Source organism: Lacerta agilis, chromosome 1 (genome assembly GCF_009819535.1).
Source record: "Lacerta agilis isolate rLacAgi1 chromosome 1, rLacAgi1.pri, whole genome shotgun sequence".
NCBI classification, from domain to species: Eukaryota; Metazoa; Chordata; class Lepidosauria; order Squamata; family Lacertidae; genus Lacerta; species Lacerta agilis.
Genome location: NC_046312.1, coordinates 121,243,191 through 121,259,191, shown reverse-complemented (window position 1 = coordinate 121,259,191; position 16,001 = coordinate 121,243,191). Strand labels below are relative to the sequence as shown.

Here is a 16,001-nt window from a genome sequence, read left to right as displayed (position 1 = left end):
TCTGGAGGATTCTCGAGTTGAAATCACTAGTTTTGCTGAGATGTTCTCCAGCTGTCATGATAAGTTATATTTTAAAAATAATAATAATCCGGCTTTATTTCGATCGCCTGTCTTGCACTAGCTCACCTTGAAATCCATTATGTGGAAGCCTGCAAGGCATGAGATGATGATACCCTATACTGCTTTAAAACACATCATTCAACAGGTGCTACCGACAGTGATTCATTGTGGGATGGAGGTTCCTTCACCACTGTCCCTTTTGTTCTGACACCAAACCTATTCCTTGTGGAAAAAGAGAACTGCCCTGCTTAAAAGTCAATTATTTTTGCACGTCATTCTAATAGTAGGATTGCATGCATGTGTCTCCTGACTCATCACTTTCTTCCACCCTAGTCTGTCTCGGAAGGCTGCTGTAAGATGTTTGGATAGCCCCACACATGCTACTCTGAGCTCTTTGGAGAAAGGGCAGGTCAGAAATGTAAGGGGAAACGCAAAGTTAAGTCCTCTCACTTTCAAATATGTGGAACACCCTTCCACAACCTTTGTGCCCTCCACTTGTTGTTGGAGTCCCATCATTCTCAGCTAGCATAGCCAATGGTCAGGAATGATGGGAGCTGTAGTGCAAAACATCTGGGAGGCGCCAGACAGTACTCGCTCTGCAGTCACCAGACTCTCTCGGGCTCTAGGAAATTTCCTGCTGCTTAACCACATGAAGAACTCTGAGGCAAGCTGCCTCTACGTTTACATCAGCAGAAGAGGGTGGAGTGCAACAGAAAAGCATACAAATGACGAAGACAATTTAGCAAACCTTTCTCTTGTAGTCTAAGGTATTGAGCATCTCCTGCAACAGCAGCATCTCTTGTTTCACAGCAACACTGTTTTTGTTGGTGTGTTCTAAAAGAAGATGCAAAATAGCATGTGTATGGCACAAGAAGAGTAAGCCTCTTACACAGCATAGTCCAACTAACAGACACACACACACACTGCTAAAATCATGGCCTAGCCTTATGAGGAACAGCTATAGGTAGCTTCAGGCTGCAAGGAGGAGATACCGGTAGTGAAGCTTCTGCCTCCATTTTATAATCTCTTAATGATGAAGTTGCTGGAAAATTAAATACATTTTATTAATTATTATTAATTTTCATTTAATTTCATTTATTAATGACTTCCTATGAAGCATTAATTACACACACACACACACACTTTCAAATCCAGTACAGACACTGCTTAGGATAAAAATCTCCACTTAGAAGGCTTCTTCAAAAAGGAAGGTGCTCAACAGGCACCAAAAAGACAACAGAGATCATGCCTGCCTGATATTCAACAGGAAGCAGTTCCACCACCACTCGAAAGACCCAGTTCTGACATTGTACACAATGGCAGAGCACAGTGATCATTTAGGTATAGTACTTATAGGTACTGTACATTATAAGCCCTATATGGTACATGCCAGCAAAACTAGTCATGACTGAGTCCAACTGAAAGCAATGGAATTTGTTATAACTAAGTACTGTTCCATTGTTTTCAACTGAACAGGCAGCACAATTTTGTACACGTGCCCACTGTATTTACTGGGATTTACTTCCAGGTAAGAGTCGAAGCATTGCAGCCTCAGTTGTGACCAAGTTTTGCAGGGTTGAGACTCCAGACATGAAGAGTACATGCAGGCTGCACTCTGACACACACCTGGGGATCCAGCAGGGAAGCTGTTACTTATGAGAGTTTGATGAAACCAGAGATATGTTCACACATTTCCTTTATCATGTCTACAGTGACCCACAAAGTTGCCTGCTTGTAGCGGTTAAATGTCAGGCAAAGTGATGCAGTAGTGATCTGTTTGTGGTCAGGATCATCGTCATGATTTGAGGGAAGAGTCAATACATTATTACTCAGAAGACAGTATGACATTAGTAATAGACTAGCAAGCAGAAATGGCTTTTAAAGAGCCTGCATCTCTTGAAACTGATCAAGTGTAAACTCATGCGTATAATACGTAAACTTATCTGGCTTCCTGTATGGGTAATCTACATTTTGAAAGGAGGCTGGACTTTGGTGGAGAACATTGCTTATGGAACCATATGCAGAACAACACATTTATGTAATGCAACATACCGGTATATATAATCGGGGCAGACCTTGGTCTTTCAGATTTCAGTGGCGCCCTGTGTGAGGCAAAAATTCTCCCCCTCCCAACCTCTCGCGTTCTGTTCTGTGCATTCACTATATCATAGTTGCGATGCCCTGCAGCAGTGCTGGGGGGGGGGGGCTGGTTGCGCTACCTTAAATCCACTTTTGATGTGATAATAAGGCATTCATTTTACAAAGCAAACATCCATTTTCACCTACACTGATCTTCAGCTTTGTAAAGGATTTTATTAGAAGGAATTCACATCTCCCTTTTGAACAGTCAATCAGAGTTTTTGATCAAGGTGGTGAAGGTGTTTTGCAGCAGCAGATTTAAACACCTTGTTCTACCATAAGCAGAATAAAGTTTTAGGCTTGTTTCTCGTAACCATAGAAGGGGTTGTGACCACGACAATCATGAATGGACTCTGCACTTCTGAATTTGCTATTGGATACCTCATCATTGATATACACAGATTGGGTGTTTTCGTTGTTGCAAATATGCGATTTTTTGAGGTTTTGGATGTAACACAAGGTGAACTTAGGGATTAACAACAATAAACACAACATTTAAAAAGTGTCCCCACACATTAACAACCTTCAAATTAATATGGCTTACATACATGGAAAAGCTTACCTATGCTCTGTATTGTTTTATACCTCAAGTCAAACTCTTCCTGCAGATCTTCTAAATACTTGACATCTTGTTCTGTCATCTGCTTTTTTCAATTAAAATTAAAATGATTTAATGGCAAACAGATCCCATATGAATTCCCAATAATATTCCCTTTGAATCCCTTGCTGTTGCCTTGCTCCCAGAGCCACTATTTTGTACCTTGTGCTTATTACTAGTCATGTCCATTAACTCCTCTGAGTAGGACTAGCATTAGACACATTGGCAACAACACTTTATCTTATTAATAACTCAGATCAATCTATTAAAAATATATTTTATCAACTAAAAAGGTGCCCACACTAATGAGGCTGAGGATTTAATTTATCTCTCTCCACATTTATATCTACCTGCACGCACACATACGCACCTGCACACACAGAGAGAGAGAGAGAGAGAGAGAGAGAGAGAGAGAGAGAGCTGTCTGGCAAGTATGAAGAGACATGAGGCCACCTGAGAACCAAGTTACACTGCCTTGGGTTCCAGGGTTCAAGAAAAGCAGGATATAAATCACAAAAGCAACAGAACGAGGTGGTAGCATGTCAAAGAGCTAGAATAGACCACATCATGTCAGACAGTAGGTGGGGGGAAATCACATTTTTGAAAGTTTCTTTATGTTTAAAAAATCCACACAGATAGAAAACCACCAGCTTTACATGCAATGAGTTTAGTAAAACTTTTATAGCCTTGATGTGCTAATTTTCTACTTGCAGGCTGTATTTCTTAAATGGGGGAGCATTCAAAAGTGTTGTGCCTCAAATGTAGTGCAGCTCCATTTTACCACCTCATTCTGCTGCATGTGTAGGCTCAGCCTTGCTCTGTCTGTATAGCAAATCCACAGAGATATATCTGCACCTTGAGGAAGATAGGTTGGCATTTGGTACACATGTGGCAAACTGTAGTAACTTGCCTGTGCACTGTTCTTAACTGCAGACACCTTGTGCTCAACGTTTCTTTGCCTTTCCAAACCCAGGTTATTCTGCAGTGACTTTTCCAGAGGTCCCTAAAAAAAAGAATTTTACAGTTCAGCAAAATTAGTTCTCTTGGCATAGAGACAAATTCAGTGACCAATACCTTTAAAAGAAATGATTTAGGACGTTATTTGATAGCTTTCATTGTCACCCCCCCAAAAGTTACTTCTAATTTTAATGTTTTCATTCACGTGAGATACCTTGTACAAGTAACTTTTGTGGGGAAACAATATCACACAAAGGATGGAGATCCACATCTGTTCATGAAACTGGCATTGGTGTACAGGTAATCTACTCCCTAATTTCTCACATATTTATGTCTGATTTGAGAACAGTTACTTTCTCATCCAATATTACAGTGTCAGCATCGTCACTGGGCCTAGAACCAAAGAGATTCTTAAAGTTCCACTGAGTTCAGTGGTAATTACTTCCATGTATATTAATGCAGCATAGGTTATTGCAAATTAAATGCAAGTGGGGCAAAAACTCCTCAGCCAGAGGAAGGGCAATAGCTCCTGTTGGGAGAACAGGAGTGCTACAAATACACGCGAGTTGCCTTGTTTTGATCTGTGAAATACTGGAGGGTATATACAACTTGACAACAATCTTGGATTTGATGGGCCAGGATTGCACCCAATGGCCATGATCTAGCCCCCAATTATATGTGCTGAATCCCTTTAAAATCAGTGTTCTGAATCCGTAGTGGATTTAGGCCTCCTTAAAGACAAATGTATATATCAAATTAAAAGCAGTTACCTGTACCGGCATGCTGGCTGAAGCCAATATTCTTCTTTCTTCTCTTAAACAGTTTGAAACAACCACTGCTATATGCATAGGACTACTCTGGTATTTTCCCTGAGAACAAGAGATAAAATATCCCAGAAAATAGCATCAGAAATAGCCCAGGCCTAGTCCATATAGATCAAGAAGCATTGCTTTACTGACAATAGTTTTGCACCCACTAGAGCAGGGGTAGGCAACCTAAGGCCCAGGGGCTGGATGCGGCCCTATCGCCTTCTCAATCCGGCCCACGGACGGTCCGGTAATCAGCATGTTTTCACATGAGTAGAATGTGTCCTTTTATTTAAAATGCATCTTTGGGTTATTTGTGGGGCATAGGAATTCATTCATTATTTTTTTCAAAATATAGTCCGGCCCACCACATGGACAGTGGACTGGCCCATGGCTGAAAAAGTTTGCTGACCCCTGCACTAGAGTACCGGTATGTTCCACGAGTTTCAGGGTTACTTTGGGTTCTAGATACTTGCACTCCAGAGATGTGCCTGATTATTTGAAATCAATTAACTTATATGAAGCTTGAAACTTCACACCTTTCAGGGCGGTGTGTACATTTATATCACACATTTAAAAAATAGTAATAGTGGTTGCTTTCAGGGTTTTATTTATATAGAAAAACCCCACCCTCCATTGCTTAATTTTAACTGAAGTTAGTCATGATTAAATTATTAACATGTGTGCTCAAACCACTTGATTTCAGTTAGCTCCAATGCACCTCAGGTTCTGCATAAGGAGAGCTGTTAATTTACTTCTTTTGACAGCTGCATTACCTACGTTCCCTCTACTTTATCTGATGGTAAGTATGTCAAACATGCACAGTCGTACCTTAGAAGTCGAACGCAATCCGTTCCAGAATTCCGTTTGACTTCCAAAATGTCTGGAAACCAAAGCACAGCTTCTGATTGGCTGCAGGAAGCTCCTGCAGCCAATCGGAAGCCGCAGAAGCCCCGCCGGACATTCGGGTTCCAAAGAATGTTTGCAAAGCAGAACACTCACTTCCGGGTTTGCGGCATTTGAGCGCCAAAACATCCGAGTACCAAGGCGTTTGGGATCCAAGGTACAACTGTACTGTTAAATATATACCTCTACATCTCCAAGATTATGTGTGCTCAGTATTAAATAGTTCAGAAGAACCCTAAATCACAAGTGCTGATGCAGGTTAGAATTACAGCTCCACTGCAAAGAAATGGAGTGGGGAAAATGTGTGAATATGGCAGGGTGGCTAAGGGATGCTAAGGATTAGGGTTGTTGAATCGGTGTTCTTAAGTGATCTTGAGTAGGGGCTTTAATTGCCAATAAAGTAGTTGTTCATTTAGCACCAGTCATCTGCATTGCTCACCTTTTACTAGTGTGCACCTAACTTGGGGACAACTAGTGCCATTTAGGGTTCAGTCTCAGGTGGCAGAATGGCTAGAGTCAGCCCTATGTCTGTTTGAGGCTAAAATGCAAGATTTTTCTTGAGTTCAGGTAATCATTACTGGAAACCACTTATCTATGTTGAGAATTCTAAATCTAGGTCAGCAAGAGGAAATGCATTACAAAACCTCACACAGAGATGTAGTATTAGTTTTAAGCCACATGTGTTGTGTCCCCCCCTCCACTTCCTTAGAAGCACTGGTATACATTTGCTGTCATGATGGCCTCAAAGAATTAAGAAACACATATTAAATAAGGCAACAGGTTTCACTGGACCAACATCCAAGAGACTTGTGTGCAGAGTTCAAACTTACAAGTCTCAAACAACACTTTCCACAATCTTCATATGCTGCATACATACATACATACATTCTTTTATTCGACCTTCAGTCAGAAAAAAACCCATTTGTACAGAATTAAAAAAACCTCTGAAGGAACTTTGAAGCAAAAAGGAAAACATAACCCACAATGGAATGGAGCTAAACAGATAGCCTCATATCAATCATATGCTGCAGAGTATTTCACACATAAAAATCTGGGATACATTTCAAGGTGTTCTCACAATGTGTAATACAAATAAGATCTGCACTGGGCAATCTGACCACAAAGCTACATGTAACATGTAGTTATGTCTAATTTTCTACTCACTTTTTTATTTTAAATGAAATGTAGCCATTGGAGGCTGGACCTCTGAGGACAGATGGGGTTGTTAACTCTAGCTCTTTCAGATACCCCCCCTTGCGGTTACTGCCCACCCCAGAAAAGGAAGAACAGAGGTTCTCATATATTTCCCCTCATACATACACTCAGGCAAAACACTCTGGTGTGATATGAGAATGGGACAGGAAATTTAGTATAGTATGGGCAAGTAGGAGAGAGGTGCTGAACCTTTCATCTGTATGTGCTTCCCGTGCCACACTACTTCCTCCATGCAGTTTCTACCCTATTAGGGCTCAATGCCTCCTGCACTAGCGCTATTCAGGCTTATGATCCCACCAGTTCAAAATTATCTTCATGGTGACCTCTTAGCCTTTCTATTCAACAGTTGCCCATAAGGAGATAGCCAGATGTTGGAAAACTGGCATTGGGCTTAACATTGATTCTGGGTACATCAGAATACGGTCAATAGCATTGGCTAAGAAACTAACATGTCAGGTCAGAGGAGCAAAGGGCAAATACAATCCCTATTCCTTTTATAACATATAGCAAAACTTTTATTGAATACATAAATTGTTCAACTGTGACAGGAATCCACCCAACACATGGAAAAATGTGGTTTGATCTTTTAGAATACGTAATCAAATGAAACTTTATTACCAAAAAAAATGACAAAAGTTTGTAATTTTATCAGGACAAGTTATTTGTTCTTTGCTGTTGTAACAATTGTTTTCTAAAAATGTATCTTCTGTACCATGAAAAAATAAATAAAAACATAACAAATATATAATAGAAGTAACCCTAACAGGAAAAAATACCCACTGAATCATGAGCAAATGCACAGTTAAGGGGGAAAGTCCAGCAACTCTCACAATCCCTCTGCTGTGTTTTACATCCCACCCAATTTTGTAGGAAAATTGACATGACTTGCCCTCTCACAGTACATGAGATACGCTGTTATAATATCTAGTTTGACCGATAGTGCCTATGAATCCCCAGGACTTTCCTTTTAACACGTAAACACTCCTTTTTACCAGGAGGGTTAAGTATGGGGTTGCTTTCAAAGTAGCAAGTCACCTATATGCACCCACCCACACTCAGGTGGTAAAGTCCTATGTTACGTCAGGAAAAGTTCATTTAAATTGGCTTTCAGTCCTATCCTTTTTCATACAGTGTTACAGAAGCAACTGCTGTCTCAGGCATGAAAAATGTTTTTCTTCATTGCCGATATCTGTTTTTAAAGCCACTGCAGGCCAAGGCATTGTGCTTCCCGATCCTTGACCCACCAAGTGAACAGAATAGGCTAACTTGGATCAAAACAGGTCACAACTTTATTGAATAGGGATGAGAGAGGTTTGGCTTGGGCATGGGGCAATGATTTACCGGTACTTGTGGTCCATCTGCTGGAAGTGATGACATAGGTCAATCCGGCAGCAGGGGTTCCTAAGACTTACATCAAATAGGGGGACCCCCACAGGGATCACCGTCTGGGGGAGTGCGACCAGCCCCCATCTGGGCATAAGGACACGGGCAACTTCAAATGTTTGGTGTAGAGTAGATGCATCTCACATATCACATCTAGTTTACAGAAGGTACTGGGAATGTTCCTCTAATAAGCAACATCCATCCTGCATCAGCACCAACAACTACAAACAAGGTGATGCACGCTGCAATAGGAAATATTGGTCCCACAGTTTGGTTACGTGGATAAATAGGTAACTAGAGCAGATTGAAGCCCCTGATTTGGGTGGACTGTAATGACCAAATACTTTTAAGTGAATGCATTGCATCTATTTCCATAAATGAGGCTGTGTGTAGATCTTCCTGACTTGAAACTTAATAAAAATTAGTTCATTGCTCATGAAACAGACTGCTTAATGATTCCTCTTTAGCTTCAAGGTGTTGTGTGTGAAGGCAATAGACTCACCTGAAGAACTTTCCTGATTCTCTTTAGATTGTGTATCAAGAGGAGATTCTTCTCTTGGGAAACACGGTCAAAATGTTCGTCCAGCTTTATTAGTAAGTTCTGCAAGAGGATGGCTGCCATAGGTTCATTGTTATATGCAGATTCCCTGTGCAACGCAAAATTTATACGAATAAAACACATACATCAAAAACAAAAACAAAAAAGGAATGGTAAAAGCCTTCAAATTATTTGTTCAAGAAAAGTATTAGGCCCTAGAATGGGTGTCTGGAATCATCAGCTTCATGCATGTTCTTATTTGTTTTAAGACTGAAGTCCTAAGCACGTTCAGAAGAAAGTTCCATTAAACCCCAGTAAATATTTCAGTAGGCTGAAGAACTAGTGTGTTCAACCATGGTTGGATAACATTACATGCAAAACTGGGCTACTGAGTGCTTAGAAAAGGCTTGCTTACAAATTCAGATTTTTCCTATCATAATACATCATCTTCTGCAGGCTTAGCTCATAAAAAATAGAACTGCAAGCATATGCCAGTATTTTGGAAAGAGCTAATACTATGCTAGGAAGATTATTTTTCCTTTCCTTTTAAAATATTATTATGTTTTAGTTGGGCAGCTTGCAAAACAACTAACAAAATGTGTTTATCCCTATAGACCCTTTAATAACAAAGGGAAGCATTTAAATAGCATTAGGTAAGCAATTATGTACAGCTACAGTATATTGTATGTTACTTAGAAATATGATTATTGTGTTAATGTACACATGGTATATATTGTATAGTACACATGTATCCTTTGTATCATATCAATTTTTTCATGTCCATTACACATCACTTAATATTTGTTATTACAGTTACTGTTTCTTGATTGTGAGTTTCTTAAGTTGCCACATTTGTTTTCTGTTTATTTCTGATCAATACTTTCATAAAAAAATAAACAGAGAACAAATGTCTGAATAATATAAAGTTCTTTATATATTCCTAAGGATAGGCTTTTTCTTGGAATTTATATCTGCACACAGTAATAACTATGCACCAAATATCCTGCCGGTACATAAAAGTTTCCTAAAATTCAAGCTGCAGAAGAGAGATATTTTTTTAAAAAAAAATTATTGTAAAAGAAGAAGATTTGATCGTACCAGTCCTGGTTTTCAATCCATTGTGCTAGCAGGTGTCGGACTTCCATGGGAAATTTGTCATCATAAATCTGGTCTATCTGCTCCAAGAATTTTGCTTCTAGCTGCTGGACTTGATTCCACTGAGACATACTACAAAGAAAAATGCTTGTTTTGATGAGATAATAAACGCTATCACATAGGAGTGTATAAGAACATATGCAGAACCCACCAAATTGGGCCAATGACCTGTCTAGTCCAGCATCCTGTTCTCAGTGGCCGCCCAGAAGCCTATGAGAAGTCTTCAAGTAGGACATTGAGTGCAGGAGAACTCTGCCCACCTGCAATTTCCAGAAACTGGTACTAAGGTATGATACTCTTTCCTCCAGATTGCACTTGCTGCTTCAAGGTGAATAACCTTTTGCAAAATGATCACACATTTGTAGTGTGCAGCCTGCACAAATTTTGCCCAGGTTTTGCTTTTATTTTGAAAATAAACATTTTTCTTTTTAAAAACCGAATTGCTTTTATTTTACATAATAATAAACATGCATACGACGTATAATATATTTGACATGTTCAAAATCAGAACTATTCAGGATTTATAGTTGTCAGAATATACTGTTTTACCATTTACTTGGTGCAGCTTGGGAGATGCATTTTGATAGATCTCCTTGATATTCTGTGGTCTTTCAATTACAGTTGCTTGTTTCCACACTATGGGTGTGATGGGTGCAACTTGTGTTGGGGCATAACACGTGTTGTAGTGTCCAAAGAAGAGTAACAAATTCCTTTACATCTGCTCAATCACTCTTTAGTAACTACTAGCTACAGCTAGACAATGTTATGAACAGTTCTTTTAAAATAACTATAGGATTTATTCTTAGATGTTTGAGAAGCAGTGAGTATTGCCTTCTGTGTGGGCTTGGAACACAAACTTTTGGGGATATTTTTGTTTCTTTCATTTTTAAAAGAGCAGCAATGCTTCCTCCCCCTTAACATAATTATTATGCCCCTGCAAAATTCCACATTGCTGTTGCTGAAATGTCAGTTGCACAAAAATATTCCAGGTTGAATAAAGTGCTGTTGAACCACATGGGAATGCAGAAAGGCTTTATTCAATTTTGAAAGGCACAGCAGAGTTTGTTTGTTTGTTTAGTTATTTGGGAAACTAGTAGGTATTTGACTCATCACCAAACAGGATGCAGAAGTCCACTTATGCGAAGAAACAAATAAATGAAGATAAATGCACCACAATACCCACCAAGTATTAAAAGTGAGTCTGGGCATACCTGTAGAGGGTTTGCAAAGGAAATACGATACTACAGCTTCTTGTTTCAATTCTTCTTTGAAAAATAAAGATATTTGAGCAACTCAATGTTGGGCTGCTTGCAGGTTAAGTGCCCCCTTGTCTACCGAGGAAAATACAGGTAAAGCACATTTACAAATGAGTCAGTTGCCTTTGACAATGATGAATAATAAAACCCCCACCCCTGGCAAATGCTGACTTGTTTGTTTTCTGTTAAACCCAGGCAATGGAAAAACACAAGCAATGTGTATGTCATCAAGAACCATTTGGTTTCAAAAGAGGAAACTTAACCCCAATGAGGAGAGTGGTGAAAAGAAAGTTGAAAAACAAAGTCAAGAGGACCAAATCACTCCAAAATGCTTAGGAGATATTTAAAAACAAAATATTAGAAACTAGAGTTTCAACTAGTCAACTGGAGCTTATATTGGAGATGGGACATGTTAAGCACATGAAAGACACTTCCTGACAGGATCCACAAAAATCATTAGAAAGCATTGTAAGTGCCTGCACCCTGTAACGTCCTCTTTTTGGGGGTATTTTTACCCCCCCCCAAAAGAAAGCTCAATCACTTTAAGGGGGCAGTGGGTAAGTCCCCCCCTCAAAAAAAATCCTGGCTACACCCATACTCCCTGATGTAAGTTTGAACATCAAATTATTGGAGATTTGGACAGGGATTTTTTTTTAGCACATGGAACCAAAAGAAATTGGAGACATTTTGTTGTGGAGACATATTTCTGTCCGAAATCTTTCAGGCAAGTGGGGGGGGACACAGGTGGGTGTCCTGCTTCTCTCCCCCCTACAGAAATCCTGGGCAACTGCTAGGGCCTGAGGGGTCTTTCCCCCTCACACCACCCACCCACAAAATAAAATATTTGAGGGCCCCTCCAAAGTCGGTGGTCAACTGCCCTTCAAACTGCTCGCGTGCACCGTGTCACGTGACGGATGATGGGGGCGGTGCTTACCCGGGACACCCCCCCTTCCCCTAATACTTTCAATAAGTCGGCACCCATAGCTACAATTCCCACCTTCGCACGAACTACAGTTCCCTGGAGGCGGGTGAGGAGTGGGGGATGGGGCAGAAATAACGTGCTTTAACTGTGTTGAAATTAAATAATAAAACGGGGCGGGGCGGGGGGGGCACATGCCGCTCCACCTCGGGCAAAACATAAAAAATGAGAAAAAGCGAAGTCCTGAGGTGAATTTTGCCAGGGGAGGCGGGTGTCGCCCGCTTCTCGGCGTCTTCCCGCCTTCCTCTCCCGACCCCCCCCCTCCCTTTTCTTCCTCGCGCGCCTTCTTGACTCACCTGCCTCAGGGGCTGCGAAGCGGCAGAAGCCGAGAGAAGAGAGGCTTCGAGGCGGAGGCGGCCGGCGAGAGAGAGAAGCGGCGTCCAGGGGGTGGCTGGGCGGGCTCTCCGGGCTCCTGGGCGTCAGGGAGCGGACGGGGTGTGTGCTTGTGTTTGTGTGAAAGAAATAAAAAATGCGGTCGGAAAAGTGGGGAGTTCCCTGTCAGCCGCGGAGCCTCTGCTGAGGCCGAAGTGTTCTCAGTTGAGGATGAGTTTCTCTTCAGCCTCTCTCTCTCTCTCTCTCTCTCTCTCTCTCTCTCTCTCTCCTCTTTTCCGCTCTGTTTTCTCTCACAGATGATGTTGTTGTTGTTGATGATGATGATTCTTTTCAGCCTCTTTCTTTTCTCCTTCCGCCCTGTTCTCTGTCACAGAATATTCAGCCACGGAATACCATTACTATTACTATTATTACTACTACTACTACTATTGGGCCATTCCATTGTCACGGGTGGGACATTTTGACCATGTTTTTTGGTATTCACACATGTGTAACAATGTAAATATACATAAAAACTAACAACCAAAATTTAAACTATGTTCTTAATAAGATACTGAACATTTTACTAATGTTTTATTATTTTTATGGATATTTTTGACAATTTTATTAAATGTTAAAAGTGTTGTCACGGGTGGGACAAAAAAAGGACATGGAGCTTGAGATAAGTTTGATTTATGGAAAAACTCTTTGAGTTGGGAGGTGACTCAATGATAAACTCAGCATATCTGTTTAAATCAGGAATTAAGTTTAAGAAATTTAATGATAAAAAATTAAGGAAAAAATGCTGTCACGGGTGGGACAATCATCAGAAAACTTTTAATTTGAACACTTCTGTGAAGACTACGTGGGTGGACTTTTGAAAAGAAGGTCCATAAAATAAACTTCTTTTGTCTTTAGCTTTTAAAAAAATGGTTAGACTGCACGTTTGGAATCTTCCTCACCAAAGTCCAGTGCTCATCTAACATTCTTATCAGGCTCATTTTTCACGGAATGGCCCTATTATTTGGAATCATATACCACCCTATACCTAGAGGTCTCATGGCGGTTCACAGAACATAAAATCTAAATATAAAACCACAAAATCACACAAACAACAACAGCCCAATCACCCCCACCCCAAACAACCACATTATTATATTTGTGCCCCACCAATTCCCCTGACACGGGCATGGGATGGGGGCGGCCAGCTACCCCTCCAAATGAATAAAAATCATTTAAAAAACCAAACGGATGTTCTGCCCCCCCAACATTAATTAACAATAAATTAATTAAATCTGTATACCACCCTATACCCGCAGGTCTCAGGGTGGCTTGCAGGATAAAAGCACAATACAGAAACCACAAAATAAAAACCCAAACAACCCAATAACACCCCCCACACATACACAAACATTTTAAAAGGGCATGGATGAGAACCAACCAAAGAGCACCGCTCAGATTCTTGAAGAACAAAGAAAGTGGGATGGAGAAAGCGCTCTCAGAAATGCATAGGGAATGCTCTCGAACCCTGTATTCATGAGGGTTAAGTAAAATGTTTAATGTGTAGAATGCTGTCAAGTGTTGAAAGTATGTACTTCACTTCATTACCTAGCTGCAATCCTTACAACAGCCCCATTACAACAGCCCCATATTATTCTCCCCAATATTGCAGACAGGGTGGGAAGCCTGAGGCTTGCTTAAGGCCCCCTAGTGATTTCATAGCAGACGTGAGATTTGACCAGAGGCTTTTGTGGAAATACCGGTAGCTTAGCCACTGTGTGACACCAGCTCTGATCAGAAATCACATAGACTGCATATTTCCACAACACAGTGTGGCACAATTCCAGGAAGGGTGCCAGGCAAAGGCAGGTATTTTTCTTGCAAAGATACACGTGGGTAGGATGTGCTGGGTATTTCCTACTGGAGAGAAACGTATTGAATTATCCATAAAGGGGATGCTATCCAGTAAAGTCACCCAACCTTGATAAATCAGCTTTGCAAATAAGTCAATTAAAGTAACATCAACAAAAAATGTTTGCCAGACCACAGAAACCTACGTTAATCATCTGTGGAACATTGACAGCCTTAAAAAAGGGTGGGGAAATTTGGAGAAAGAGAATGAACTGGCTTTCTTGTTTCTATAGGTTTTTCTGCCTGGTTGCTTGGAGGCAATTTTTACTGTGCCACAGATGACTAGGTAAGGGGCACTTTCAAAGTTTTGTAAACACGTGTGATCTTGATAGTAAAAGTCGTGTTCAACACAGACATGCGGGGTCAATACAAAGTGCTGGACTGGGAAAGGAACTACAGCAGGGGTCAGTAAACTTTCAGCAGGGGGCTGCTCCACTGTCCCTCAGACCTTGTGAGGGGCTGGACTGTATTTTGAAGGGGGGGGAAATGAACGAATTCCTATGGCCCACGAATAACCCAGAGATGCATTTTAAATAAAAGCACACATTCTATTCATGTAAAAACATGCTGATTCCCGGACCGTCCATGGGCCGGATTTAGAAGGCGATTGGGCCGGATCAGGCCCCCCGGGCCTTAGTTTGCCTACCCATGGACTACAGCATGATGCTGGCTGCAAAGTTACGAACATGGCTGCGACCAGGGCTGATCCAAGACATTTTGGCTCAGAGGCAAACTACAAAATGGCTCCTCCCTTGCCATCAAGGAAGAAGGGGTAAATGAGGATCTACATCAGGAGCAAAGGAGGTGTAAAGATCTACATCAGGATCTGCTGCCCCTGTGGATCCTGTCACCTGTGGTGATCGTCTCACCTTACCTCATAAGTGGGCTGGCCCTGGCTATGAATGTAGGAATTATAGAGAACCTCTTATTGCTGCAGCCATCTTGGCACATCCCTCTCAGACCTAAACTTGAGCCACACACAGAATCATAGAACTAGAATCATATAATTGTAGAGTTGGAAAGGACCCCAAGGGTCATCTAGTTCATCCCCCTGTTGCTATAATATTACCAAGGTTGCGACAGCAGTGATTCTGTTGTCTGTGGTGTTTGTCTTAATTCAATCAAATATCAAGTGGTGCTCTACACAGGATTCTGAAGACTCTTATCATGTACATCATGATCCTGACATTTAGTATCACCTCAAAAGCTTTCCCGGGACTTTTGTGCCACAAACTGAATTTTGTGCTGTTGTCCATGAGTGTGTACTGATGCATCCAATCAAAGTTCCTGGTTAATACCTCCAACAAACCATGATTGCCACATTCCCTCCAAACCAACATCAAAGTATTGTGTGTTTTAATTTAAGACACAAAGCTTTGTCATAGGTTCTGAGAAGATACCATATATGGGAGTTCATACTTCAGCCCTGCTATGTATATCCACTGTCTCTGTCCACATACTTGTGGTTAAAAAAAGAATCTAAAAATTAACTGTTTGTTGTTGTTTAGTTGTGTCCGACTCTTCATGACCCCGTGGACCAGAGCACGCCAGGCACTCCTGTCTTCCACTGCCTCCCGCAGTTTTGTCAGACTCATGTTGGTAGCTTCAAGAACACTGTCGAACCATCTCATCCTCTGTCATCCTCTTCTTCTTGTGCCCTCAATCTTTCCCAACATCAGGGTAAGTATTGGAGCCTCAGCTTCAGGTCTGATTTCCTTAAGAATGGATAGGTTTGATCTTCTTGCAGTCCATGGGACTCTCAAGAGTCTCCTCCAGCACCAGAATT

At 41.1% G+C, this 16,001-nt stretch overlaps 1 protein-coding gene across 3 annotated transcripts in view; it reads right to left on the bottom strand.

Moving 5' to 3' along the window:
• Nucleotides 1-12,308, bottom strand: part of STAT4 (signal transducer and activator of transcription 4) — a 32,826-nt gene extending 20,518 nt beyond the window's left edge. For 2 of the 3 annotated variants that reach the window (XM_033169022.1, XM_033169038.1), the window contains exons 1-7: nucleotides 12,289-12,308; nucleotides 9,701-9,829; nucleotides 8,567-8,711; nucleotides 4,525-4,623; nucleotides 3,708-3,800; nucleotides 2,762-2,840; nucleotides 809-894 (exon numbers count right to left, since the gene is read on the bottom strand). In XM_033169022.1, coding sequence (XP_033024913.1) covers nucleotides 809-894; nucleotides 2,762-2,840; nucleotides 3,708-3,800; nucleotides 4,525-4,623; nucleotides 8,567-8,711; nucleotides 9,701-9,828 — 630 coding nt within the window. In that variant the 5' untranslated portion in view covers nucleotide 9,829; nucleotides 12,289-12,308. Of the gene's footprint in view, nucleotides 1-808; nucleotides 895-2,761; nucleotides 2,841-3,707; nucleotides 3,801-4,524; nucleotides 4,624-8,566; nucleotides 8,712-9,700; nucleotides 9,830-12,288 lie in introns of those variants that run through there. The other variant, XM_033169029.1, reaches the window with a different exon arrangement.
• Nucleotides 12,309-16,001: the final 3,693 nt, after the last annotated feature.